Here is a 24,406-nt window from a genome sequence, read left to right on the forward strand (position 1 = left end):
TAAATTAAATACATCGAGATCAAGATGAATAAATCATCTTGCATTTTATAGTCACTTCCCTTAATATCAACTATGTGGCAACGCCAACATTCATAGGCGAATGTACATCATATGAATAACTTAACATATAGAAACTAAATTTTATTTAAGTGCATCAAGATCAAGATGAATAAATCAATTTGCAGTCTATTTTTTATTATTATTAACTACGTGGCAACGCCAACATTCTTATACATAAGGAAACTAAATTTAAATAAAATTCATCAAGATCAAAATGAATAAATAAATATGCAATTTATAGTCTTGTTTCTTGAATATTAACTTAGTCTACTTCCTTTAATATCAACTGTGTGGCAACGCCCAAGTTCATAGGCGAATCTAGATCATATGAATAACTCGGGTACTCGGGTTAAGAAGGATCTCGCCAAATACAATAAATGATAAATATTTTAGCTACCATGATATTTAAATTAACTAAATGCTTAATCTTTTGATTAGCGTTTCAAATTTCATAGCGAGATCAAGTGTTCTCAAGTCGCCTAATTGAGATTTCACAACATTATCCAACACTTAGTCACAGTTGCAGCAATTTGCTGATCCATTATTGCTGGGGCTCAGCTGAAATTCTTACCCAAGCACTTGTCGCATATTCGTGTTAATTGGCTTCCAGTGCACTAGACGAGGGAATCACAACTTTGTGACGTTGTCAGCACTGAAAAGTGCAATCTCATTGCGAATAGAGTCAATAACGATATGGGGGTTATAGCTGGTAAATAAACCCACGCACGTTTAGCGCCTATAATATAATTGAAATAATTCATTGATGTTCTAACAATTTTGTTTATCCATTTCTGAAAGCTTTGCCCAAACAAAAGAAACCGTAAATTGAAACGGGTTCAGTTTCGAAACGCAGTATTCTAATTCTTAACCGGCCAAATTCATAACTGAATGACTTTATTTAAGTCAAGTTTGTTTATCAACAAATAACTCGTTCCACCCTGTACTCAAAAGTGTTGCATAAGGCGTATAATTGGCAGAAAGTCAAGCACTTTTAACATTATTTCACGATTACAGGGTATTTTCTAGCAGGGCAGTCTGCTCGATTTTGTTAACGACTTCATCGAATCTGTCAATAAGCTACCGAAATATCAAAGGCGAAATGGGATGAGTTCAAACTAATATCTACGCCCAGTTCAGTGCAAATTTTTCTCATATATTTTACTTAAGATAATTATTATTATTTGGACTTTAATTAGTTTTTCGGCTGTTTCGCATATTTTTTTATTAAACTGGCATTTTTAATTGTAAATAAATATAATAAGGCCCACACGTGTGGCAGATGAAATAGTACGCTCGGTCGCGGGTGGCTCAAAATGTTCTTGAACTTTTTATTATTTTTATAATTTTATTTATTTGTTATTTATTACTTTGTGTATTGTTGCCAGAGCGAATCGAGGTAGGCTGCCCGGCGGCGCAGTTCCTTGCGCTCCTCAATCTGATAGAGTTGCGCCCGTTTGGTCTCCAAGAGAATTTGCTTCGTTTCCGACTCACGATGCTTCTCCGAGTTTTCGCTGGCGGCGAGTGACAAAAACGAGATTAATAGTTATTTATTTAGTTAGAAATTCAGCTGACCCACATCTCGCGCTGCTGCTGCTTCAGCTGGAGCAGCTCCTGCTCCTCCCGCTCGCCTCTCATCAGCGCCATTTGTATCCATTCGATGCGCTGATTTTGCGCTGCTTCGAGACGCGCCTGCAGCAGCTCCGCCAGCTCCTCGTCCAGCTGGCGCTGCTCGCTGTTCAGCTGCTCTGCCAGCTGGCGGCGGCGCTGTTCCAAATCCCTGGCACATTCTCCAAGTCGCCGCTGCACTTTGCCTTCTATTTGGGCATTTCGATTGCGTCGATTGGTTCGGTTTAGAAATTCAGCAACATGCATTCCGAAGCTTTGTTTGGTCGTTGGACAGGTTCAAATCCTTGGCAACGATAAATAACTATAAATAACGATAAAATGCATGTTAACTCAAAATGGTTATGTTAAATGTTATGCTAAACTTACTGTTAACCTTGCTGTTAAGTTAGACAATTGATGTAGAAAGATAGATTCGCAGCAGGATTGTAGGGGAAGCCTTAGTAGTAAATATATCTTAAACTACAAATAACCTGAATAATAACTGGAAGATGCTTCTCATACTTATCACCTGTGCATCAAAAGCGATAGATAACGACTGCTAGGATTGAGACCAGCCCGACTTGGAAACAAATATGTAAGCAGCTGGGCTTTCTCTTAAGATTTAGTTAAGAGGAGCCTTTTAAGCATCTTCGACAGCTTGGACAAATCCCAGCACTACCTGGAGCAAGATATGAGAAGCTTGCAACGACCTCATTGAACTTAGTTGAGAGTTAGCTCCCCCTTAGAGAAATATATCGACAAATTGGAGAAAGATCACGACACCGTGTAAATCGAAGGGACCCAGACTAATGTATTGCCTTAGCCATTGCTCTGTAACAAAGGAAAAGATTGATCGTAAACCTAGCTACTCTCAGAGTAACTCTCGGCAGGAAATGAGCTGGCATTCTTTTTGTAGGGCTTAAAGCACCCTCGAGACTAATTAATTGTATGCGCCATCAAAAAGTTCGTTTTTCCGCGAAACCCGAATAACAATTAATCTAGCTGAATCTTCCATAAAAGGCGCTGGCATTGCAATAGATTGCATCAGTACGGAATTTGAGTTGAAAAACAGATAAACGGCTGGAAGATGCGCTTGACACTGGTGCTGCTTGTTGGAGCTCTCTGCCTGGCCCTCAGCTATGCGCTGCCGTTGGACGATGATGACAATGTCCAGGATAATGGCCAGATAACATTACTGGATCTGGCCGATCAGCCCGAGGGACATGCTAATGAGGGCGATCGAGAGGCGCGAGCCTTCTGCTGCGGCGGCGGGTTTGGTCGTCGACGGGGTTACGGTGGCTATGGTGGATATGGTCGTGGTGGTTTCGGCTATGGTGGCTACGGTCGCGGTGGATATGGTGGCGGTTATGGTGGATATGGCCGTGGCGGTTTCGGTCATGGTGGACACAGACGTGGTGGCTACGGACATCGTGGTGGCTATGGATTTTATGGACGCTAGCCCCACAAATAGATTTATGTCTCTTGGTCGTGCCTATAAATAAGTTAAATTGTGTACAACAATTCGGATCGTAGTGCAACTTGAGCTCATGGTGAATTCCATGTGTATGGTGAATATGGGCGTGGTGGATACGCTTCTCGACGCTAACCTCACAAATTGTTTTGCTTATTTTGCGTGTTAATAAATAAATTAAACTATGTACAAAAACTTGTCGCTTAATGGGATTTAAGCTTTGTTTTGAGCACTACGTAGCGCAATTTAATTGCCTAATAACTCACGGGTGAGTCACAAGTAAGCAAAACAATCAAACAAAAAAAAACCTACAACCGAAATTATTGTGAACCTAAGTTCACGTAGGTCAACTAATACACTTATCTTAAATTATGCATCACAGCGAATAGTGCGAACTTGCATTTGCGAATAGCACCTGCTAATTATTAGCATTTGCCGAAATTAATAAAGTACATCTTATGTCAAGTGTAACACATATGACAAATCGGGCGTAAAAAACGAGTTTCGCCTTTCGATTGTTCATTTAAAAAATTTGCATGATAATATGCTCAATTATATACATACATACATATATGTATGTGCTTTTAAGATCAACTATGCTATGCACAATTTGGTTTTTACGTGCCAGCTAATTTGTTTTGATAAATGCAACAGCATGTCATAAACGATTCACAACTTAAGTGTTTGTTTTTGGCGACTCGAGCTTAAGTGTACTTAGGTATTCAGTTGCCAAATTATGGATACTTAGCATAGCTCAGTTGTACACCATGCTAGTTATTATTCGAACAGCGTACTAACTACTTGCTCTCAAGTCATTTAACAACACTGCTTCGAACAGCGTACTAACACTAACCAAAAAACATATAGACTGGACATGCCGTGTACAATAGGTGGTCTCCAAAAATTGGTTTGCATCTGGTCCAACGAGCGAGTAAGATATACATATGACATCTTTTGATCGCTCACACTACAGGAAACTCCTTTGGCTTACTCTCTTCCATATGATTTGTGCGATAGAACGGCATCGCTGTTTTTTATCTCGCTCCCACTACAGGAAACTGCTTTGGCTTACTCTCTTCCATATGATTTGTGCGATAGAACGGCATCGCTGTTTATTTTTATCTCGCTCGCACTTACTCTCAGTGCTCTCAATGCTCTCTTCATGTCTAGGTACCGTTTAAATGTTTGTGTGTGCATGTGGGGCCGCACAAGCAAAAATGCCCACAAATTCAATTTTTGTCAAAAGTCGGTGGCATTTCTTCCCTTTTGAGGGGACGAGTAATATGAAATCATGAAAGGGTTTGCCAAGTCGATGCGAAATTCTTTCATTTTAGCTCGGTATTTGCTGGAAAGGGTACCTAAGCGTTGGCATGTGTGCATTTTAAAGTTTTTGGACTTGCTATTCACGCATACTTGCGTATTTTGTATATGAATAGAAGCATTTATGCGCATGTGTGCCTGTTTGTCCCTGCCTGCCTGTCCGATCCAAATTTGACAATATTTTTGGACTTCTGAATTTCGAGCTCTGCGCATACACACACACAGACATAAATGTGTGTGAATGGGCAGATCATGGGCGCAAAAGAAAATATCATTTTTGGCCCGCGGTTGTCGCGCACCCTTCTTTTTATGATTTTGGGGTTGAATCGATGAAAAAATGTTGACCCCTCAATACCTGCAGATCCAATTCATATATGAAAAAGCTAAATATTTAAAGACAATAAAATTATGAATACTATAAATATATAATTGCTCCTATTTTGTATTTGGTATATTTGAATATTTTAAAGATTTTATTTTTTACACAATTTTCTTAAAACTAGTTAAGTGATCAGTCACTTGACCCAAATATGCAGGTACAGGTGCTTGGCAAAATTTTACCCTTTCCACCCAACGGGCTGCTGCAGGGGTCAACATTTTTTCATCGATTCAACCCCAAAATCATAAAAAGAAGGGTGCGCGACAACCGCGGGCCAAAAATGATATTTTCTTTTGCGCCCATGATCTGCCCATTCACACACATTTGTGTCTGTGTGTGTGTGTGCGCAGAGCTCGAAATTCAGAAATCACAAAATATTGTCAAATTTGGATCGGACAGGCAGGCAGGGACCAACAGGCACACATGCGCATAAATGCTTCTATTCATATACAAAATACGCAAGTATGCGTGAATAGCAAGTCCAAAAACTTTAAAATGCACACATGCCAACGCTTAGGTACCCTTTCCAGCAATACCGAGCTAAAATGAAAGAATTTTGCATCGACTTGGCAAACCCTTTCATGATTTCATATTACTTGTCCCCTCAAAAGGGAAGAAATGCCACCGACTTTTGACAAAAATTGAATTTGTGGGCAATTTTTGCTTGTGCGGCCACATGCACACACAAACATTTAAACGGTACCTAGACATGAAGAGAGCATTGAGAGCACTGAGAGTAAGTGCGAGCGAGATAAAAATAAACAGCGATGCCGTTCTATCGCACAAATCATATGGAAGAGAGTAAGCCAAAGCAGTTTCCTGTAGTGGGAGCGAGATAAAAAACAGCGATGCCGTTCTATCGCACAAATCATATGGAAGAGAGTAAGCCAAAGGAGTTTCCTGTAGTGTGAGCGATCAAAAGATGTCATATGTATATCTTACTCGCTCGTTGGACCAGATGCAAACCAATTTTTGGAGACCACCTATTGTACACGGCATGTCCAGTCTATATGTTTTTTGGTTAGTGGTACTAACTACTTGCTTTTGTACCACTTTACAACACTGCTCAAGGGGCTTAAAGTGGCCTACACACACTGGTAATTGCTTTGGCTTAATTAATTTAAATATGCTCCATATTGTCTGAGTTTTACAACACTGCTTCGAACAGCGTACTTGCTTTGTTGTTTCGAAACTTTACAACACTACTCAAAGTGATTACAGCTGGTAATTGCTTTGGCTTAATTAATTTAAATATGCGCCACATTGTCTGAGTTTTACAACACTGTTTTACAACACTGCCTTGTGCCTTTGCATCACTTTACAAAACTGCTCAAGGGGCTTACAGTAGCCTTCACACACTGGTAATTGCTTTGGCTTAATTAATTTAAATATTTCATATTGTCTAAGTTTTACAACACTGCTTCGAACAGCGTACTTGCTTTGTTGTTTCGAAACTTTACAACACTACTCAAAGTGATTACAGCTGGTAATTGCTTTGGCTTAATTAATTTAAATATGCGCCACATTGTCTGAGTTTTACAACACTGTTTTACAACACTGCCTTGTGCCTTTGCATCACTTTACAGCACTGCTCAAGCGGCTTACAGTTGCATTCACACACTAGTAATTGCTTTCGCTTAATTAATTTAAATATGCTCCACATTGTCTGAGTTTTACAACACTGCTGCGAGCAGCGTAGTTGCTTTAACCACTTTAAAACACTGCTCTAAGTGATTACAGTTAGTAATTGCTTTGGTTAATTAGTTTAAATATGCTCCACATTGTCTCAGTTTTTTGATGGATCGTTTAGCTGCTAAATTTCAGAAGAAAACAACAACAAGTGCAGCCAGAACAGGTGTAATAATCTTGTGGCGATAAATAAATAAACAAACATCGTGAAAGTAACAATGCCTGGCTACAAAAAATTCGAAAAACAAAAAAAAAACCCCTTCTAATGTGTGTATGTGGCTTTGAGTACTATATGACACTTAAAATTAGGCGATGCGTACGAGAACAGGAACGACAACTCAGCCGGTTATTTCCAGGCTTGGATGGCAAATAAAAGGCCGCTGGACCTACGTTGGTAGCATCAGTCACAATCGAAAGCTTCAAGCACAATCAACCAAGTAATATATATCCAACCAAAAAGGGAATCCCAAGATGCGTTTAATACTCTTTGCGCTGATCGGCGTGCTCTGCCTCGCCTATTGCTACGCCCTCGCCGAGGAGGAAGGCGCCCAGATTGATCTGCTCAACGTCGCCGATCAAGGACAGGCCCATGCCAACGAGGGCAACCGAGAGGCCCGTCAATGGGGCGGCGGCTGGGGTGGACGCGGCGGCTGGGGCGGCGGCGGCTGGGGTGGACGCGGCGGCGGCTGGGGCGGTGGCGGCGGCGGCTGGGGCGGACGCGGCGGCTGGGGCGGCGGCGGCTGGGGTGGTCGCGGCGGCTGGGGCGGCGGCTGGGGACGATAAGTTCTTGTGAAGCCATCCACAACTGCCAGCGCTCCACAGGCGTCCTAACACAGCGAAAACTTTGTTCATTTTGTGTTTGTAAATAAAGAACATTACAAAAAAAAAAAACAATTTTTAACTCATTTTTTTAAAGCGAAGGCATGAAAGATTCTATAATAATTCGTTGGGTGAATAAACCATAATAACAAAAAAAAAAGATTCCACTTTTTTTAGATTTTTCAGAACGAAAAAAATAGTATTGATTGAAAGACAATTTGAACTGCGATTAAATGCTTATATATTTCAACATTATTCAAAAATAATGGCATAGTCCAGTCTCAAGCTTATTTATTTTGCAAAGTCATTTTATTAAAGGGAGAGTCGTTCGTTTATAAATGTTACTGGTAATTTTAACATTCATGTTTGCAGCCAACTTAGCAACTGTACTTAACAAAAGTCCGGCAACGCTGCATTATGGTTATTAATTTATGCAAGCCTGAAAAGGGGCTTGTGCATATCTAATTTTATAAATACAATATCATATATATTATATACATATATTTATTAATATATTATATATGATACAGGGAACACTTGGCTTTACTTTGAGTTTCTTATGAGCTCCGCCCAGTATATAATTATAGCGTACGTCTGTCTTAGTTATACGAATAATATAGGGTATCTGCAAGTTCGGCTCTTTTAATTGTTTGCGATTAATCAATTAATTGTTAACTGTTATTCGCTTTCTATCTAAACAATTCCTAACAATACTTTGCCCAAACTTGATTTACGAATACATTCATCTCATTGTTGGGCATGCAATTTATTTACTCGACACACACACACACACACACGCACACCCACACGCACACGCACACCCACAGGCCAGCTACCAGATCTAATAAATTGCCAGTTAATGTGGTCCACTTGCGTCTTGATTATGGGATGTACATTTGGTAGGGGCAACTTTTGTGATAAACAAATGGATCAACAATAACAACAACAACAACAACAGCAACTGCAGCAAAAGCAGCTGTAATAGCCCACAAAGCATGACAATCAAATAAACAAATATTAAGAAAGTTAACACAACCTGACTTTTAGAATCGTAAAAAAAAGAAACAAGTAAAAGTGCTCTAGTTGGGAGTGCACGACTAGCAGATACCCTAAGCCCAGGGATGAGCTGCTGTGCTGGACATTTGCTCTTTGAAATCTTCGGTACTTATTGTCCGATCTTCATGAAGTTTTCTATTATATCCAAAGTGCAAGTGTTTTACATTTTGGAAGCGGTATTTCGAGAACTTATGGAATAAGTCTGGTAAATCCAGCTACGAGAATATATACTTCGACTGTCAAGAGTAACTGTCTTCTATCTGTTATATATATGTTCCATCATACCCTATTCAGCCGTTCGTTCAGGGTATAAGAATCATAACAAAGACCCCCTGATAATCTATACGTTACTTTAAGTGCTAAGTATGCGAAATGCATTTGGATTGAGGCGATGCGGCAGGGAACAGGAACGGCAACTGGATGAAATTTTGACAGCTGGCGGGCAAATAAAAGACCGCTGAAATGTGCCTCCAAGCATCAGTTGAACAGAAAGCGTCAAAGCCAAACAATCGAGATTTAATCCAAAGAATAACCAAGGAGACAAAAAAACAATACCAAGATGCGTCTAACACTTCTGGCGCTCATTGGAGCTGTCTGCATCGCCTTGAGCTTTGCCCAGCCATTGGATAACAACAACAAGGAGGAGCAGATTGATCTGCTCCAGGTAGCGGATCAAGGAGACGCCCACGCCAACGAGGGCAATCGAGAGGCGCGCCACTGGGGCGGCGGCGGCTGGGGAGGCGGTGGTTGGGGCGGCGGTGGCTGGGGAGGTGGCGGTTGGGGCGGCGGCGGCGGCTGGGGCCATCACCATGGCTGGGGCGGCGGCTGGAATCGCGGCTGGGGCGGCGGCGGCGGCTGGGGCTGGGGACGTTAAACCGTGCCAGGCCAAGCAAAGCAGCCAATGTCATCGACCACCTGTCCAGGAGCCACAGCGTTAAGACACCCTGCAATGTTTGTTTTGTGTGTGTAAATAAAGAACATTTCCAAAAAAAAAAAGAAGATTGCATTTTAATTCTAAAGAGCAGCTGCTTCTAACCTGTTAATTCTCAGGCGCAGTTCAGCTTGCACTTAAGCTGAAATTGTTGACTGTGTCTAAACTGTCTCTACTTTAAATGCCTATAGCTTAATCGAGCTAATTAAAATAATTGCACGCCAATTTTAGCTCTAATTATTAACGCATTAAAGTCAGACTGGACACTGGGTTAAAGGAACTCACAATTAAACAAAAAAAAACAGTCCTAATTAAGAATTAAATATTGTTTTTAGAGTGCAGAAACGTACAAAATATATATAGTTATAGAGATATATTCTTATAAAGAAATATATTTATAAAGATATTAAAAATGTATATTTATAAATTAAAGATATATATTTATAAAGATATATACTTATCAAGATAAATTCTTACAAAGAGATATATACAAGAACTCGCATCTCAGTCGAGCAGTCCCATCAGATCAAAATAATCTTAATGTTTTATATTCACAATATTCTGCTCAGGTGTTAACAGAAAGATATTTTGTTAAACAGGAAGTTTTCAAAGGAAAAACCAATTTCGGACCAATAGTTCCTATTGAATTAAGATATCTTATTAACACAGACAGACGGGTGGAGTTATATAGACTCGTCCGTTGATAATAGCTAATAATGTATTTTCCTAATAGATGTTGGGATTTTTTGTTATTTAACTTTCATTATGGAAACAACTTAAATTCAATTTATATGAATATTTCCAAGACAACTTATTCTACTGTTAAGTCTATCATAAAAATGTACAAAGATAGGTTGATTGGATTAACCGATCTGAGAGATCTATTGGATGAGACCTCCGAAATTTCCTCCTCATTCGAACTGCTCCAATTCTACGTCTCTTTAGCCAGACGATTTGGATAAGCCTGTATATATACTATATATTTTATAATATATTAGGTCTCTTTCCAAATCGGAATAGGTTTTGGGATCTTTTCTTCCATGCATTACATATCTATTCACAAATAATTAAATTATGAAAAATACTAGAGAATACTTTTGTGAGCCTATAGCCCATTTTTCGCCATGTAAACACTCGCTGTGAACCACTGTGCAGATCTAATATAAAAGCTGAGTGCAGCAAGGACATTCAGTACTTGCGGAATGAAGCCTTTAACTGAGCACCTGCTCAAGGTGCAGGACACCTACTTTCGCATTCTTGGATTTAATATACTTGCTAGACCAGAGCAGTCGGGCTGGCGGCAACATTGGCGACCCTTCGTTCTAATGATCTCCTTGGCCATGGTCCAAGCGATGGTTGTTGCCTTCAGCGTACAGAATCTGGATGATATGGATCAGTTGACGGAGGGCCTGGCCGCGCTGCTCATCAATCAGCTGGGACTATTCAAGTTCGGCCTCATGATGTGGCTGCACAAGGACTTTCAGCTGCTCGTGGCCAGGCTGCGGGAGTTGCTGACCCGAGGTATGAGCTGGGTAATATGCACGGGGATTCTTAGTGCCTGTTCAAGCTTGTATCCTTTGAAGTCCCGGCCTGCATCGTCGGCGAGGAGAATCGACGGGAGCAGCGGCTTAGCGGCATCTACAAGAACAGCTTTATGCTGGCGGCCATTCTGAGCTCCTTGAAGCCCAGTGTGAGCATGTGCCTCAACTATCGGCGCACGGGTCAGTTGCGACTGGAGATGACCTTTCCTTGCAGCTACCCCTGGGATAATCGACAGCTGCCTTATGCGCTGCTCTCCTACGCCCTGCTAACGTCCGCCAGCTTTGCCGTCGTCCTGCCCAGCATTTGTGTAGATACATTTTTCATGGCCCTAGTTCATAACCTTGTCGCCTTGTTCCAGACGTCGCAGCATCAGATGCAGCTCATTCGAGCTGCTGCCGACAGCCGGGCACAGCTGGGCAAGATCCTTGATCTGTACAGACGCAGCCTGGACCTGAGCGACGCACTGAATCGTTACTTTCGCCTGCTCATCTGCGTGCAATTCTTGGTGGGCTCTCTGCATCTGTGCGTGCTCAGCTACACCCTGTTGGTTAAGTTCGACAATCCCCAGATGCCCTTCTATGTGGTATTTACCGTATCCGTGCTCTCTCAGCTTTATATCTTCTGTTATTGCGGCGATCGCCTGAAGACGGCGAGCACGGGCTTTGCCAATGCCATCTATGATAGCCCCTGGCATGAGCTAACCATTGGTTCGGCCCTGGGTCGTTCTCTCCAGTTCTCAATGATGCGGGCCCATCGCGGCAGCCGCATCGATGGCTTCTTCTTTGAGGCCAACATGGAGGTCTTTATAGTGGTGAGTGGTTGGGCGCAACGCTTGAGAGCCTGGAGCTGAATTTTGCATGTGCCTAAAAGATTGTGCGAACGGCCATGTCCTACTTCGCATTGCTAAAATCCATTTCTAGGGGCACTGAATAATCAACTTTACTCAAAAAGCATACGTCCAAAAAATAGTCTGGCAACGCTACAACAAAAAATTAGCTCAAGTTAGATGCTTTAGTCGGGAGCTCCTGAATAGGGGATATCCTGAACCCTCTTCTACCAGTAATAAAAATAAATAAAAAAAATTCCTATACTATTCTATAAGCTAAATGTCAGATTTGGTGACTCTAGCTCTTATAAACTACGAGATTTGCTCAAAAACCCGGATTTCGATATCGATTTTTATCGATTACTTGGAAACGGGTCAAGTTATCGATTATCGGAAACAAACACTTACTGCGCGTGCACTAGAAGGACCTACATTCCAAATGTCAAGTCTCTAACTCTAACAGGATCTGAGATCCATTCGTTCATACACACGGACAGACAGATAGACGGACATGGCATATATACGACTCGGCTATTGATGCTGATCAAGAATTTATATACATTACGGGTCAGAGATGCTTTCTACTGCCTGTTACATACATTTGCACAAGTACATTATACCCCTTTTACCCATTATTAATGGGTACAGGGCACAAAAACAGTCTGGCAAGATAGAAGGCAAGAAATTAAGAACTTTTCGAGCAATATTCGTTTTATTGCGTAGCTTGCGTTGTCGTACGACATTTAACAATCAAACTTAAATAATGTACAAAACATATTTTAAACGATTCGTTAGGCGCTAGTTAGATGTGAAAATCGGGAAAATCGGGAACGCGTGGAAATGCATAAATACACACGGATTGGTGTGAGAGTGGAAAATGAAGGAGGGTTTGCGTGTGAGTGTTCGGGGAAGCGGTAGAGGGGGAGAGAGGTCTGTGAATCAACTGAGCTGCTGCCCTGAACTTCATCCTGGATGCTATCATACAAATATTATATCCAATTAAATATAATTCTCGATGGTCAATTATCAAATTATTTGAAGAATCGGCGGGGACCGGCAGCGGCGGCCGGGCTCACGGGCGGCGGTGTGGGAATATGTGCGCCCTCGGCGCGGAAGCCATTCTCATCGGCGATGTAGGTTATGGTGTAGAGCACGCCATCGGGTCCGGTGTACGAGTACGAGCCTTGCATTACCTGCAAATATCAATTCTATTATTTTTTGCTCTCCCAAAAGTAGGCAGCACGAGTTCTCGCTGCTTTTGCAGCTGCGCCTGAAACTGTGCAACCGCAACCCACCTGAGCCTCCAACTGGGAGCCGGGATTCTTGAGGTAGCCCGCCTCATCAGCGCGAATTCCATTGCTCGTCTCGTAGCTATTCAAAATAAATGGTAGTGAAGATATAAATAGAAAAATAAATGGGAATTAAATAATGCAATTGATATGACAGATATCCACATAATATAAAAAGGACTGACTGAATGGCTGATGGAATGCATGACTGAGTGGCTGATTGAAAGCCGACTAATGATCGATTGACTGATTGACTAAATAACTGACTGACTAACTAATTGATTGACTGAATAACTGACTGACTGAATAAGTGACTGAATGATTGACTGACTGAATAATTTACTAACTAATTAACTGAATGTAGGATTGAATGTTCGACTTTTTGAGAATTTATAACTGACTGAGTGGCATGACTGATTGACTGATTGAAAGCCTGGCTGATTGAATGTCCGACTAATTGAGTGGCTGATAGAATGCATGACTGAATGAATGCCTGCTGGAAAATTTGATTGATTGCAAAACTTGCTAACTGTATGTCTTATTAATTGACTGACTAAATAAGCGATTGAGTGATTGACTGACTGAGTAATTTACTGACTGACTAACTAATTGATTGATTAACTGAATTATAAAATAGATAAATGATTGAATGACCGACTGACTGAACGACTCGCTAACAGAATGTCCGACAAATTGACTGATGGAATAAGCGTGGTAGTGATTGACTGACTGACAAATTTAATGACTGACTTATTGATGATTAACTGATTGAAAGACTAGATGAATGAATGAATGTCTGAGTGACTGATTGACTGTATGACCTCACTGTCTGACTGATTGGCAGTCTGACTAACTAAGTGACTGACTGATTGACTGTATGACCTGTCTGATTGATTGACAGACTGAGTAACCGAATGACTGATTGATTACCTTAGATGGTTATCCAACGCATACTCTTAACACATATTTAAAAGAAAACAGCCTTTTCCAAAGATCCTTCACAATAATGACGACTTACTTGTACTGATAGGAGCCATCCGGGTTCAGATCAAAGTTCTGCTTCAGTATCACAGCATTAGCATCGAATGAGTTGGAGCGCGGCTGCGCCAGACCGCGCTGCGGCTGAGCTGTGACCACGCGCAGGCAGCAGATCGCAAGGGCAGCGACAGCGTAGGCGGAGGCGGAGGTGAGCAACTGCATGACCTTTTCAGGGGGAGGGACGGAAGGGGGGGGGGTCGATAAACGAAACAGATGATTGGTTAATTGAGACATAACTGCGATATGATAATGTCAAGCACCGTTCGATGTGCTCAGCAATTGATGCCCATAATAATTGACTTTAATCTTTGCATTTTTCGAAAGTCATCTCAAAGTGGCAACAAGAAGGTCGCAGCTTCGAAAAATATGCAGATGTGTGTATTTAAATAGCAGACTTTTTAGCTATTATTATTTTGAGAAAATTGCATATGCTACTAGCTTGGGATTCGAGCTCATGGTCTCATTGTTCAACTGAATAATCGGACTATGACTGTGTCATAATTCGTTTGACTCGCCCTACTTTTGGCCTTGGCTTAGCAATTATTGGAGCCATAGACCAGCTGATGATTTGAACCAGCTTTCTCGAAGGATTGTCTTTTGAAATATCCTTTAATAAAAGAATGCTAATAGATGTGTTATGCCTTTTTTTATTTGATCAACGATCCTTTTGATTTTAAAAAAGAATGTTGATATAAGTATTTGGTTTGACTTTTCTGTAAATATTTTGCCTCTTTTATTTAATCAACGATCCTTTTGCTTTAAAAAAAGAATGCTGTTGTATGAACATGGCTTGACTTAATTTTTTCTTTAAATATTATGTCTCTTTTATTTGATCAACGATCCTTTTGATCCTTTCGCACACAACACCAACTGAGCACAGCACAAACAGTTAAGAACTCACTTTGGAAATTCGCGGCTTGTTTTGGGAGTAGAGCGTTTGTCTGCGCTTGGAGGGCTCGTCAAAACGGTTTTGACTTGAATGCAGTCGCCGCAAACGTTTTTATACCAAAAATGCATTCACTGAGCCGCAGCAGCAGCAACTGCAACTGCAGCAGCAGCAGCAGCAGCAGCGACAGCATCCGCAATGAGAGCAGCGCGGCAGCAATCAGATTGCCTAGAAGAAGAAGCAGACGATGGCCAGGTAGAAGAGCAAGAAGTTGTTTGTATATTTGACAGCAGCAGCGACGGCAGCGACAGCGGCAGCAACAGAATCGGAAGAGGCTGCCGCGAAGTACCACGCGGCGTATGCGCAACGAGTTTCCAGAATGCAAATGGGCGTTGCGCATACGCCGCGTATAACCACACGAATGACAGGCATATGTGTGTGCGTGCGTGTGTGTGTGTGTGTATTATGAGTTAAACCGACAGCTACTTAGATTCATTCTGCGCCTGTGTGTGTGTGTGCTTGTGTGTGTGTGAGGCACGCCAGCTTGTCTAGGCATTAATTTATGTGAATTAGCAATGCGAAGTTCATTTGATTAGCCCACGCTGGCGTCTGTGTGTGTATGTTTGTGTGTGTGTGTGTATCTGATTCAATTTGCGATGCGCCGCAATATGCAATAATTTGTTAATGCAAATATTAATTAAAAGATTAATACTAGACATGTTGCAATATTGCCGCCGCTTTGATGAATTGCCCATTTATTTCTTTTTACTTGATTTTTTCTTTATTTATTTATATTTTTATGATTTTGCCAGCTTGTTTATTGACATTTGCAGTGCCGCGGGGCGGGGATTGGCGCAATGTTTGCAAATGTTTGGCCCCACTTGTTTGTGGAACACAAATGAATGCAACATTAAGGCAACATTTTGTGTGCCATTGTTTCAAGCAGCATCACGGCAGCGGCATCTCCAGCAGCAGCAGCTGCTGCTGCTAATCACAATTTAGACATTTGAAACGCTTTGCAAGTTGGCCAATTGCTGACCAGATGCGCCACTCCCCTGCACCAGTTCCCAGCTAAAAGGTGAACCAAATGATATGCATTGGGGAACGAGTGGAGGCTAGGGGGCAAGGGGGGGGGGGGGGTGCGGGGGCGTTTCTTCTGGCTTAAGTTAAGCCGGCCGGCGCATAAAAATTGCAATTTTCGGCTTAAACTTTAAACTTTTGCAGACGGAGGCGGCAGCGTGTAGGAAATGTCAGTTGCAATTCATAAAAATTGCAGCAATAGCTGCGGCCACAGCAACAACAACAACAACAACAACAACAGCAACAACAGCAACAACAACAACAACAGCAATAACAACAAAGACTGTGCACTGTGATCACGAACATGCCATGATGAACATCGCGCGAGATTAACGCGCCTCCAACAACAACAACAATTACAACAACAACAACAGCAGCGAAGACGCCTTCTCTGGCTCCAGCTTGAGCTCCACCTCTGGCTCCACCCTGCACCCTACCCCCCGCCGCTGCCCCGTCCAGCTCAGCTCACCCTTTTTGTTGTTGTTGTTGTTGCTGTGGCTTTTCCTTTTGGTCTTTTGTGCACATTTTCTGTGTGCTGCGATTTGCCCGCGTTTTACTGGCCTTCGTCTTAGTCCACATCTATCGCAGCTTAAGTGCATCTGCATACCCTGCAATGGGGTATACCAATTTTGTAACATAACATAACACTTGCATGAGGCTAATCAGATTATTTCTTATTATCTCATGCCATTTTGGGTCGAATTAAATATGGTTCGGTTCGGGTTTCGGTTTAGTTACCCATTAAAAATGGGTAAAAGGGATATAATGTATTTGTGCAAATGTATGTAACAGGCAGAAGAAAACATCTCCGACCCCATAAAGTATATATATATTCTTGATTAGCATCACAAGACGAGTCGATCTAGTCGTGTCCGTCTGTATGTCCGTGTGTATGAACGAAAAGATCTCAGAACCTATTAGAGCTAAACACTTGAAATTTTAAATGTAGGTCCTTCTAGTGCTCGCGCAATACGAGCTTGATTCTGATAATCGACAACCTAACCCTAATCAAGTAATCGATAAAAATCGATATCGAAAACCTGCCTTTTGAGCAAATCTCGTAAGTCATAAGAGCTAGGGGCACCAAACCTGACATATAGCTTATAGAATAGTATAGGAATTTTTTTTATTTATTTTTATTACTGGTAGAAGAGGGTTCAGGGTACCCTCGGGGAGCTCCCGACTAGAACCTCTTACTGGTTTTCTTTGAGCAATTAGTTTGGCTTAAAGTTCGGTTTGTACTGAAAAATAAATTGAAATTTTAATTCGGGTTCGATCAGGTTCGGTTTCAAAATCGGAAAAATGCGAAAATTTAGACTTTAAGTAGAAGTTCTAAACAGATCTTCGACAACCCTGAGATATCTCTTGTACCTCATGCCACTGAAGGGTATTTAAACTTCGTCATACCGTAGCCAGCGAAATTTCTCGTTCACATTTGACATACAATCTCTGGGGGCATACTCGTATTTGCAATATTGTTTCACACTCGTATATCTCATTTGTGGCTATTGCTCTCCACCCAGAAAAAGTTCCCGTGTGCTCAGTGGTCGTCTCATAGTTGCTCAGTTTCTCAGTTTCCGTCAGTTTCGTGTCTCATTCACAATGATGAATGAATGAATCGCATGTGTAATTCATTTTATTCACAGTTTCAATCAGAGCGCATCTTAAGTGCGCTTTAAATGTGGCTAAATTTATGCAGCTCCTCTTGTTGGCCAATTTAATGCATTGGCCATAAGCCAATGCACCTAATGATATATGCACATATGCTAATTGAGCGCAGTTTCTTAGAGATATTCAGAAGACTTCAGAACTGACAAGTTGACATTTGGGACGACGCTCGTCTTAGCCAGGGCGAAACGCGTGTGTGACGTCGCTTCGATACTGAAACCAGAATCCGTTAGGGATAGAGGAAATTAAATATGATATGATGTGATATTCTCGTATATGATACAGAGATATGAGTTTGTCAATCGTTCTTTTCGATAAGCTCTTTTACTTTTCTTAAATCGATAAATATCGATGCGACACCGAGTTATAACTCGATAATTCTAAGAGCTCGATAGGCCAAACGTGGAATGCAGGCTCTCGTATTTGCAATATATACACTTCTATATCATACGCAGAACAAGTTTGTCATTTCTCTTCGCGATAGTCTTATTAAACCGATAAATATCGATAAATATCGACATCTATTTGTGGATTCCTCTTCCCAACTCCCCCTGAATTTGTAATATAATAACATTCTCTTTTAAGGGCAGAACTTTGCGCCTTGGTATGCACATACTTTGGCTTACCTTCTCCATGAAGATCAGACCGTAAGCTTCGGCATCCGGGTAAATCTTAGTCGTTAACACGCGACTAACTTTCTTAGTTGTTAATTAAATGTTGCGCAAGCCGTCATAGTTCTTAAAAAAAAACTAAACTGGAGTGTGATCTAATATTTGGCCAGATCTTTAAGATCTGTCTTAACTAAGCCTAACGATGTTTATATTTTCGATCTCTTTAGCTGGCTCGATCTTTACATTTTTCCTCGCGCTGATTCACTGAATCATAAATAGTTATGCAAATCGCGTTGTGAGTGTTTTATTAAAACACATTCGGTTAAGTTTCTATAGAATTTCTTTATTGTTTTTTTTTGTTGTTTTGTTTCGGATTTTTTCTGTGTTTTTTAAATAACGTAATGGATGCTAATTTTGTGTGGCCGCGCTGCGCGATATAAAAGCAACGCACTTTGTGAGTTCTGGCCAAGTTAAGATTCGAGACAAGACGCGACATGTTCAAGCTTTTGATCTGCCTGTTTGTGGTGGCCAGCGGAGTCAGTGGAGCCAGCATTGGCGGCGTCGATGTGACCACCGAGAAGCGTGAAATCGTGCCGGTGCTGCGCTTCGAGACCGAGAAGGATCCCAACGGCTCCTTCAAGTTCACCTACGAGGGCGGCGACAAGTCCTTCCGCGAGGAGAGCGGCGTCGTCCACAATGCCGGCACCGACGACGAGTCGCTTGAGGTGAGCGGCTCGTACCGTTACATCGATGCCGATGGCCAGCTGGTGGAGGTGCACTATACGGCCGGCAAGAACGGCTTTGTGCCCACCGGCACGCACATTCTCGGCGAGATAACCGCTCTGGCCAAGGCGGCCGCCGATCTGCCCCAGTACAGCGAGGAGCAGGAGCGCGAGCAGCGACTCAGCCAGCGTCGTGCACGCTCCAAGACGGAGCAGACCGCGGAGCCAGTCGAGCAGACCAAGCCCAAGGTTGAGCCAAAGGCTGCCGCTGCAGCTGAGGTGGTGCCCGTGCAGGTGGTGCAGGTGGAGCAGAAACCTGTCGTCGCCGCCGCCGCCGCTGCGGTGGAGAAAACCGACAAAGTCGCGTCAAAGACCGCCTAATTGAGACTTACTATAACCCAGCTCTAGTGCTTAGTATTATTTAATTTGTGTATTTGTAATGTGGTTAGCAATAAAAAAATTGAAAGAAAACAAATGAAAATCCAAAAGTTTACAATTGCCAGCCATGTCTATCTATAGCCCATGATATAGCCCAAAATCGCGAAGCCGAAAAATATCAGTTGGCAAATACCATGCTAATTGCCAAATAATGATGTCATAAACTTTATTGAGCCACTGAGATGCTCGATGCTTCGATGATGATGATGATGATGAAACATCAAAACATGATCTTAAATTTGCTGATAGTAATAATTAAATGTGCCTACTCGGGCGTGCACGACTAACAGATACTCCATTTTATACGTCTATACGCAAAAAATGAAAAAACATGATGAAACTTCCAAACATGATCTTAACTTTGATAGTATTAACTAAAAGTGCCTACTTGGGAGTGCACGACTAACAGATACTCCCTTTTATACCTCCATACACAAAACACACATATATGTAGATGAACCCACGCACAACCTCGAACGGGTCAAACTGGGCTCTATATGAGCCATACTTTGTAGGGTAAATTTATTCTTGATCAACTCCGGCTTTTATAGTCTAAAGTCTTATACAGAATTCATGGCTTCAATATGGCATACGAAATTGCGTACATACCAAGACGCAAGGATCTGCCCTTAAAGGGAAGATTTCTTAATTCTTGGGAAGGCGGGCAACTGTATCTTAAAAGTGATATGTTATTAATCTGTATATGCCATACGAAAACCTGAATACCAAATTTGTTGTCTCTAGTTCTTATAATTCGCGAGCTATGTTTCAAAAAGATGCGTTTACACAGACGGACAAACTCAATATCCGTTTTATTTTAGATCATTTAGATCTAGATATTTAAAACCAATGCCAGTAGGATATACTATCTTCTGCCTATTGAAAATTATTAAATTAGCACAAAAATAAGTTTACTCTTTCCACATTTTTCCACTGGATGCTGGCCAGAAAGACTCGCCTTTATGGCCGTACAGAGTATGACAAGAGTATAAATCAAGAGTTTTAATTGTTTGGCTCGCAATCAAAGAAGTTATTTTATGTTTTTACCACGCTTAATTCATATTGTTAAGAGTCCTCAAATGTTAATTGACAGCCGAAAAAAAGTTGCTGTTCTTTTGATAAACAAAATTTGCATAATTATTTAAAGCATTTGCCATTTTGATTATGTTGCATGTTAATTAGGCATTCGACTTCAATGGGTTGAGATTAATGTAATAAATCATATGAGGAGTTAGCTATTGATTGGTTGCTGCTTGTCAGCGAGAGCCAGGCTTTTCTGTACAGCACATATTGAATAAAATTAGTATAGCAATAAATCAAGCAAAGTCTAAAGTGTTTATTAATGCTAGACTGATTAATTGCTGAGTTCTCAAATCAATTGTGTTAAGTATTTTACGCAGAAATCAACCATAGCAGGCTTTACTGTACAATCATGCAGCCAAAATATTGCGAGTGCTGCCCATTACAAAAATAATTAACTCCTTAGGCAACACCCTGTGATGCCAAGGAGCTATAAATTATAGGAAGAAAGAATGTAAGTCCGAGTTTTACTTTCTCAATGAATTCTTTGCAATCACAACAAGTCGTCCCATGCCAGGCTCTACTGTACTAAGCAAAGTGGCCAAACAAGTAGTCATTACCGTTTGTTAAGTTCGGACAGGGGGATCTGCGCACGACCAAGTTTTGTGGTTTTTCAAGGTCTTCAGAGGCGGGAATTTCTAATTTGTCTGCGAGCAATAATCTCTGTTTATTTTCAGAAAGAAAGAGAGAGGGAGAGGGGAGAGGGAGAAAGAGAGTGTGATTATGCAAAGCAGCAGACGCAACTGTCTGATTGTTTGAGGTTAAGAAAAGTATTTCTTTTGTCTGTCAACTCTTTTTTAGGGTTCTTCCACTCGTCTTTTATTCATATTTCGCTGGCACTTCAAATAAAACTATTTTCAATATTTTACGCTCTTTACGACTTCACTTCGTCTTGTTGAGTGTTGGGCAAATCCTTGGCCGCCTCGGCGACTGAGGTGATCTCCGGATTGATTATGGAGCCGTAGGGCACAAATCCATTGACGCCGGCCGTATAGAATACCTCAACTGTTTCGCCCTTGTCGTTGATGTACTTGTAGGAACCTTTGACCTCCAGCGTTTCGTTCTCGGTGCCGGCATCCACAACGCTGGCCTCCTCCTTGCGCTCGGTGCCATCGGCGCCCTCGTAGTTGACCTGGTATGAGCCATCCTCGTTCTTGTTCACCTCCGATTTCAAAATGGCCACAAATTCCTTCTCTTCGGCAACGGGCAGGGCATAGCCGCAGGCGAGGACACCCAGCACGAGCAATGGCAGCTGCAAAAAGTCCAAAATTTATAGAGATCCCCTTCGCTTGGGTTGGGTATTTCGGCTGGCACTTACGAGCTTGAACATTATGCGAGATTTCTATTTCTACTTGAACTGGAGCACTGAAAGCGAGAGTTTGAGTGTGCCGCATTCTGCCGGTTGGCTTTTATATGCGGCCGGCATTGCGATCAAATAATTCAACGCCCCGCCATGCGCTTAAACATGCCAAACATGTTTGCATCCCGGTTTATGGCAGCTGCTGTTACGCGATACGGGCCAAAACTTTAAACGATGCTCAAATTACTGCACGCTAAATGTCAGGGTCGCCAGAAATGTGTCAACCACTGCGCCAGTCCATCAGTCAGTCAGTCAGTCAGTCAGTCAGTCGGTCAGTCGGTCGGACTGTTGGTAAGTTATTCCACTCAGTTATTCCAGAGACGCTGCAGCAGTAACTTCCGCACTCATCCTCACGCGCGAATGTGACGCGAACGTTTCTATTTTTGTATCTGCATATTTGTATCTGTATCTATATCTGTATTTGTTTCTGTATCTGTATCTGTGTCTATATCGATAACTGTCTCTGTATCTGTATCCTTATCTGTATATATATCTTTATCTATATCTATATCTGTATCTGTATCTGTATCTGTATCTGTATCTGTATCTGTATCTGTATCTGTATCTGTATCTGTATCTGTATCTGTATCTGTATCTGTATCTGTATCTGTATCTGTATCTGTATCTGTATCTGTATCTGTATCTGTATCTGTATCTGTATCTGTATCTGTATCTGTATCTGTATCTGTATCTGTATCTGTATCTGTATCTGTATCTGTATCTGTATCTGTATCTGTATCTGTATCTGTATCTGTATCTGTATCTGTATCTGTATCTGTATCTGTATCTGTATCTGTATCTGTATCTGTATCTGTATCTGTATCTGTATCTGTATCTGTATCTGTATCTGTATCTGTATCTGTATCTGTATCTGTATCTGTATCTGTATCTGTATCTGTATCTGTATCTGTATCTGTATCTGTATCTGTATCTGTATCTGTATCTGTATCTGTATCTGTATCTGTATCTGTATCTGTATCTGTATCTGTATCTGTATCTGTATCTGTATCTGTATCTGTATCTGTATCTGTATCTGTATCTGTATCTGTATCTGTATCTGTATCTGTATCTGTATCTGTATCTGTATCTGTATCTGTATCTGTATCTGTATCTGTATCTGTATCTGTATCTGTATCTGTATCTGTATCTGTATCTGTATCTGTATCTGTATCTGTATCTGTATCTGTATCTGTATCTGTATCTGTATCTGTATCTGTATCTGTATCTGTATCTGTATCTGTATCTTTATCTGTATCTGTATCTGTATCTGTATCTGTATCTGTATCTATATCTGTATCTATATCTGTATCTGTATCTTTATCTGTATCTTTTTCTGCATCTGTATCTGTATCTATATCTATATCTGTACCTGCATCTGCACCTGTACCTGTATCTGAACCTGTATCTGAATCTATATCTGTAACTGTATCTGTATCTGTATCTCATGCTCTATCTGGTGTATCTTTTGAATTGATGGCTTCAATCAGTGCATCCATTAGCAGGCTCACCGATTGCCATTACCATTGCCAGTTGCCAGTCAGAATTATTGCTGGCTGCTTCACCCACTCAAGGTGTTGCGATTAATTGCCTCTCAGCATTGGCATCCACCAAGCCCACAAATGTTTTCATTTAGCATGTAAAATGTCAGCGCTTTGTGTAATTCTTCTCGTAATTTATTAGTAAGTATCTCCATCTGAATGTGATTCGTGTAAGATGCGAAACAATGACAACTAAGCAGAGGAGTAGCCCGAGCTCACCAACAACAACAACAAGAACAACATTTGCAAAGTGCTCTGGGCATTTCCATAGCATTGTCAGCACCCATTTTTCTGTTTCAGCCCAATTTTGAAGGTGTGCCTGGTATTTGAATATGTTTCAGATCAGACCCAACACAGGTTTTCAGTGTTTCGGTTCACGGTTCGTTTTGTACCTCTGATTCTTTTCAATTCAAATATATGATTCGACTTAGGCTTGGTTTTCTTGAAATCCCATTTGAATTTTGGTTAATGGTTTTGATACTGTGGAAGTAGAATATCCAATCCCTGGGATCTCTTCTTATCCCTCCCAAAGAGACAGCATATCTTCCGCCTTTCCACCCTCTCCTTCGATACTTCTCTATCAAACTCTTAGGTCTGCCTTATATCTTAGGTATATATCTTCGACGCAATTACAGCTAGATACTTGATAAATGTTTCAAATTAAAATTCTAATTAGGTGCATAAACAATTTGCAATGGTTTTTATCGCTTCATCGCTTGGTTGAATTGAAATATTCAATTGAATTAACAATAAATATTGAAAAGCCATCAATATAAAGCGAGCCGGGCATTTCGCAACAGGTCGAGAAAAGTCGTAGAATAATTAATGTCCAATTGTTAACAGTAGAATGGAAATAAAATAAACAGCAATTTTAATTAAAGTTCATTTATTTTGGCGTTAACTCTGACGACATTTGGCAAAGGGCAAACCCAGACGAATGCCCGGCGGCCACTGGGCCCCAGTTCGAGCCCAAAAAAAAATTACCATGTTATAGCGCT

General features: G+C 41.3%; 8 protein-coding genes across 9 annotated transcripts; 5 read left to right on the plus strand and 3 right to left on the minus strand.

Annotated features, from left to right (window-relative positions):
• Positions 1–1,423: 1,423 nt before the first annotated feature.
• On the minus strand, positions 1,424–1,932 carry LOC135435019 (PH domain-containing protein DDB_G0287875). The gene is made up of 2 exons (XM_064691881.1): positions 1,637–1,932; positions 1,424–1,571 (listed from the first exon to the last, which is right to left on the minus strand). Exons 1-2 carry the CDS (start codon positions 1,930–1,932, stop codon positions 1,424–1,426), a joined length of 444 nt encoding a protein of 147 aa, XP_064547951.1.
• Positions 1,933–2,722: 790 nt separating this feature from the next.
• On the plus strand, positions 2,723–3,331 carry LOC135435026 (keratin-associated protein 19-2-like). Its single transcript, XM_064691888.1, has one exon. It carries the CDS (start codon positions 2,753–2,755, stop codon positions 3,122–3,124), a length of 372 nt encoding a protein of 123 aa, XP_064547958.1. The 5' UTR covers positions 2,723–2,752; the 3' UTR covers positions 3,125–3,331.
• A 3,575-nt stretch (positions 3,332–6,906) lies between these two features.
• Positions 6,907–7,322, plus strand: LOC135435031 (heterogeneous nuclear ribonucleoprotein A1, A2/B1 homolog). Its single transcript, XM_064691899.1, has one exon. It carries the CDS (start codon positions 6,996–6,998, stop codon positions 7,305–7,307), a length of 312 nt encoding a protein of 103 aa, XP_064547969.1. The 5' UTR covers positions 6,907–6,995; the 3' UTR covers positions 7,308–7,322.
• Positions 7,323–8,873: 1,551 nt separating this feature from the next.
• On the plus strand, positions 8,874–9,376 carry LOC135435032 (uncharacterized). The gene has a single exon (XM_064691900.1). It carries the CDS (start codon positions 8,959–8,961, stop codon positions 9,271–9,273), a length of 315 nt encoding a protein of 104 aa, XP_064547970.1. The 5' UTR covers positions 8,874–8,958; the 3' UTR covers positions 9,274–9,376.
• A 970-nt stretch (positions 9,377–10,346) lies between these two features.
• Or47a (Odorant receptor 47a) lies at positions 10,347–11,948 on the plus strand. Of its 2 annotated transcripts, XM_064691868.1 has the most exons (3): positions 10,347–10,851; positions 10,914–11,179; positions 11,231–11,948. In XM_064691868.1, the coding sequence occupies exons 1-3, from the start codon at positions 10,533–10,535 to the stop codon at positions 11,720–11,722; spliced, it is 1,077 nt and encodes a 358-aa protein (XP_064547938.1). In that variant the 5' UTR covers positions 10,347–10,532; the 3' UTR covers positions 11,723–11,948. The 2 variants fall into 2 exon arrangements, with proteins under 2 accessions (XP_064547938.1, XP_064547937.1); XM_064691867.1 differs by having other exon boundaries at positions 10,914–11,948.
• Positions 11,949–12,391: 443 nt separating this feature from the next.
• Cpr47Ea (Cuticular protein 47Ea) lies at positions 12,392–15,000 on the minus strand. The gene is made up of 4 exons (XM_064691961.1): positions 14,927–15,000; positions 14,006–14,190; positions 12,994–13,069; positions 12,392–12,891 (listed from the first exon to the last, which is right to left on the minus strand). The coding sequence occupies exons 2-4, from the start codon at positions 14,185–14,187 to the stop codon at positions 12,730–12,732; spliced, it is 420 nt and encodes a 139-aa protein (XP_064548031.1). The 5' UTR covers positions 14,188–14,190; positions 14,927–15,000; the 3' UTR covers positions 12,392–12,729.
• Positions 15,001–18,764: 3,764 nt separating this feature from the next.
• Cpr47Eb (Cuticular protein 47Eb) lies at positions 18,765–19,396 on the plus strand. The gene has a single exon (XM_064691960.1). It carries the CDS (start codon positions 18,765–18,767, stop codon positions 19,371–19,373), a length of 609 nt encoding a protein of 202 aa, XP_064548030.1. The 3' UTR covers positions 19,374–19,396.
• Positions 19,397–21,384: 1,988 nt separating this feature from the next.
• On the minus strand, positions 21,385–21,840 carry Cpr47Ec (Cuticular protein 47Ec). Its single transcript, XM_064691882.1, has 2 exons — positions 21,829–21,840; positions 21,385–21,762 (listed from the first exon to the last, which is right to left on the minus strand). Exons 1-2 carry the CDS (start codon positions 21,838–21,840, stop codon positions 21,385–21,387), a joined length of 390 nt encoding a protein of 129 aa, XP_064547952.1.
• Positions 21,841–24,406: the final 2,566 nt, after the last annotated feature.

Source organism: Drosophila montana, unplaced genomic scaffold (genome assembly GCF_035044405.1).
Source record: "Drosophila montana isolate Dmon_TW-CO22-7 unplaced genomic scaffold, ASM3504440v1 contig_3469_1, whole genome shotgun sequence".
Taxonomy (NCBI): Eukaryota; Metazoa; Arthropoda; class Insecta; order Diptera; family Drosophilidae; genus Drosophila; species Drosophila montana.

Excerpts from the sequence above, each read along its gene's own strand:
- LOC135435019 (XM_064691881.1), bottom strand. The coding sequence starts at position 1,932 with ATGCATGTTGCTGAATTTCTAAACCGAACCAATCGACGCAATCGAAAT. Across the intron at positions 1,572-1,636 it reads AAGCAGCAGCAGCGCGAGAT|CGAAAACTCGGAGAAGCATC; the intron begins GTGGGTCAGCTG and ends ACTCGCCGCCAG.
- LOC135435026 (XM_064691888.1), top strand. The coding sequence starts at position 2,753 with ATGCGCTTGACACTGGTGCTGCTTGTTGGAGCTCTCTGCCTGGCCCTC.
- LOC135435031 (XM_064691899.1), top strand. The coding sequence starts at position 6,996 with ATGCGTTTAATACTCTTTGCGCTGATCGGCGTGCTCTGCCTCGCCTAT.
- LOC135435032 (XM_064691900.1), top strand. The coding sequence starts at position 8,959 with ATGCGTCTAACACTTCTGGCGCTCATTGGAGCTGTCTGCATCGCCTTG.
- Or47a (XM_064691867.1), top strand. The coding sequence starts at position 10,533 with ATGAAGCCTTTAACTGAGCACCTGCTCAAGGTGCAGGACACCTACTTT. Across the intron at positions 10,852-10,913 it reads GCGGGAGTTGCTGACCCGAG|TCCCGGCCTGCATCGTCGGC; the intron begins GTATGAGCTGGG and ends TATCCTTTGAAG.
- Cpr47Ea (XM_064691961.1), bottom strand. The coding sequence starts at position 14,187 with ATGCAGTTGCTCACCTCCGCCTCCGCCTACGCTGTCGCTGCCCTTGCG. Across the intron at positions 13,070-14,005 it reads GATGGCTCCTATCAGTACAA|CTACGAGACGAGCAATGGAA; the intron begins GTAAGTCGTCAT and ends TATTTTGAATAG. Across the intron at positions 12,892-12,993 it reads GCTCCCAGTTGGAGGCTCAG|GTAATGCAAGGCTCGTACTC; the intron begins GTGGGTTGCGGT and ends TGATATTTGCAG.
- Cpr47Eb (XM_064691960.1), top strand. The coding sequence starts at position 18,765 with ATGTTCAAGCTTTTGATCTGCCTGTTTGTGGTGGCCAGCGGAGTCAGT.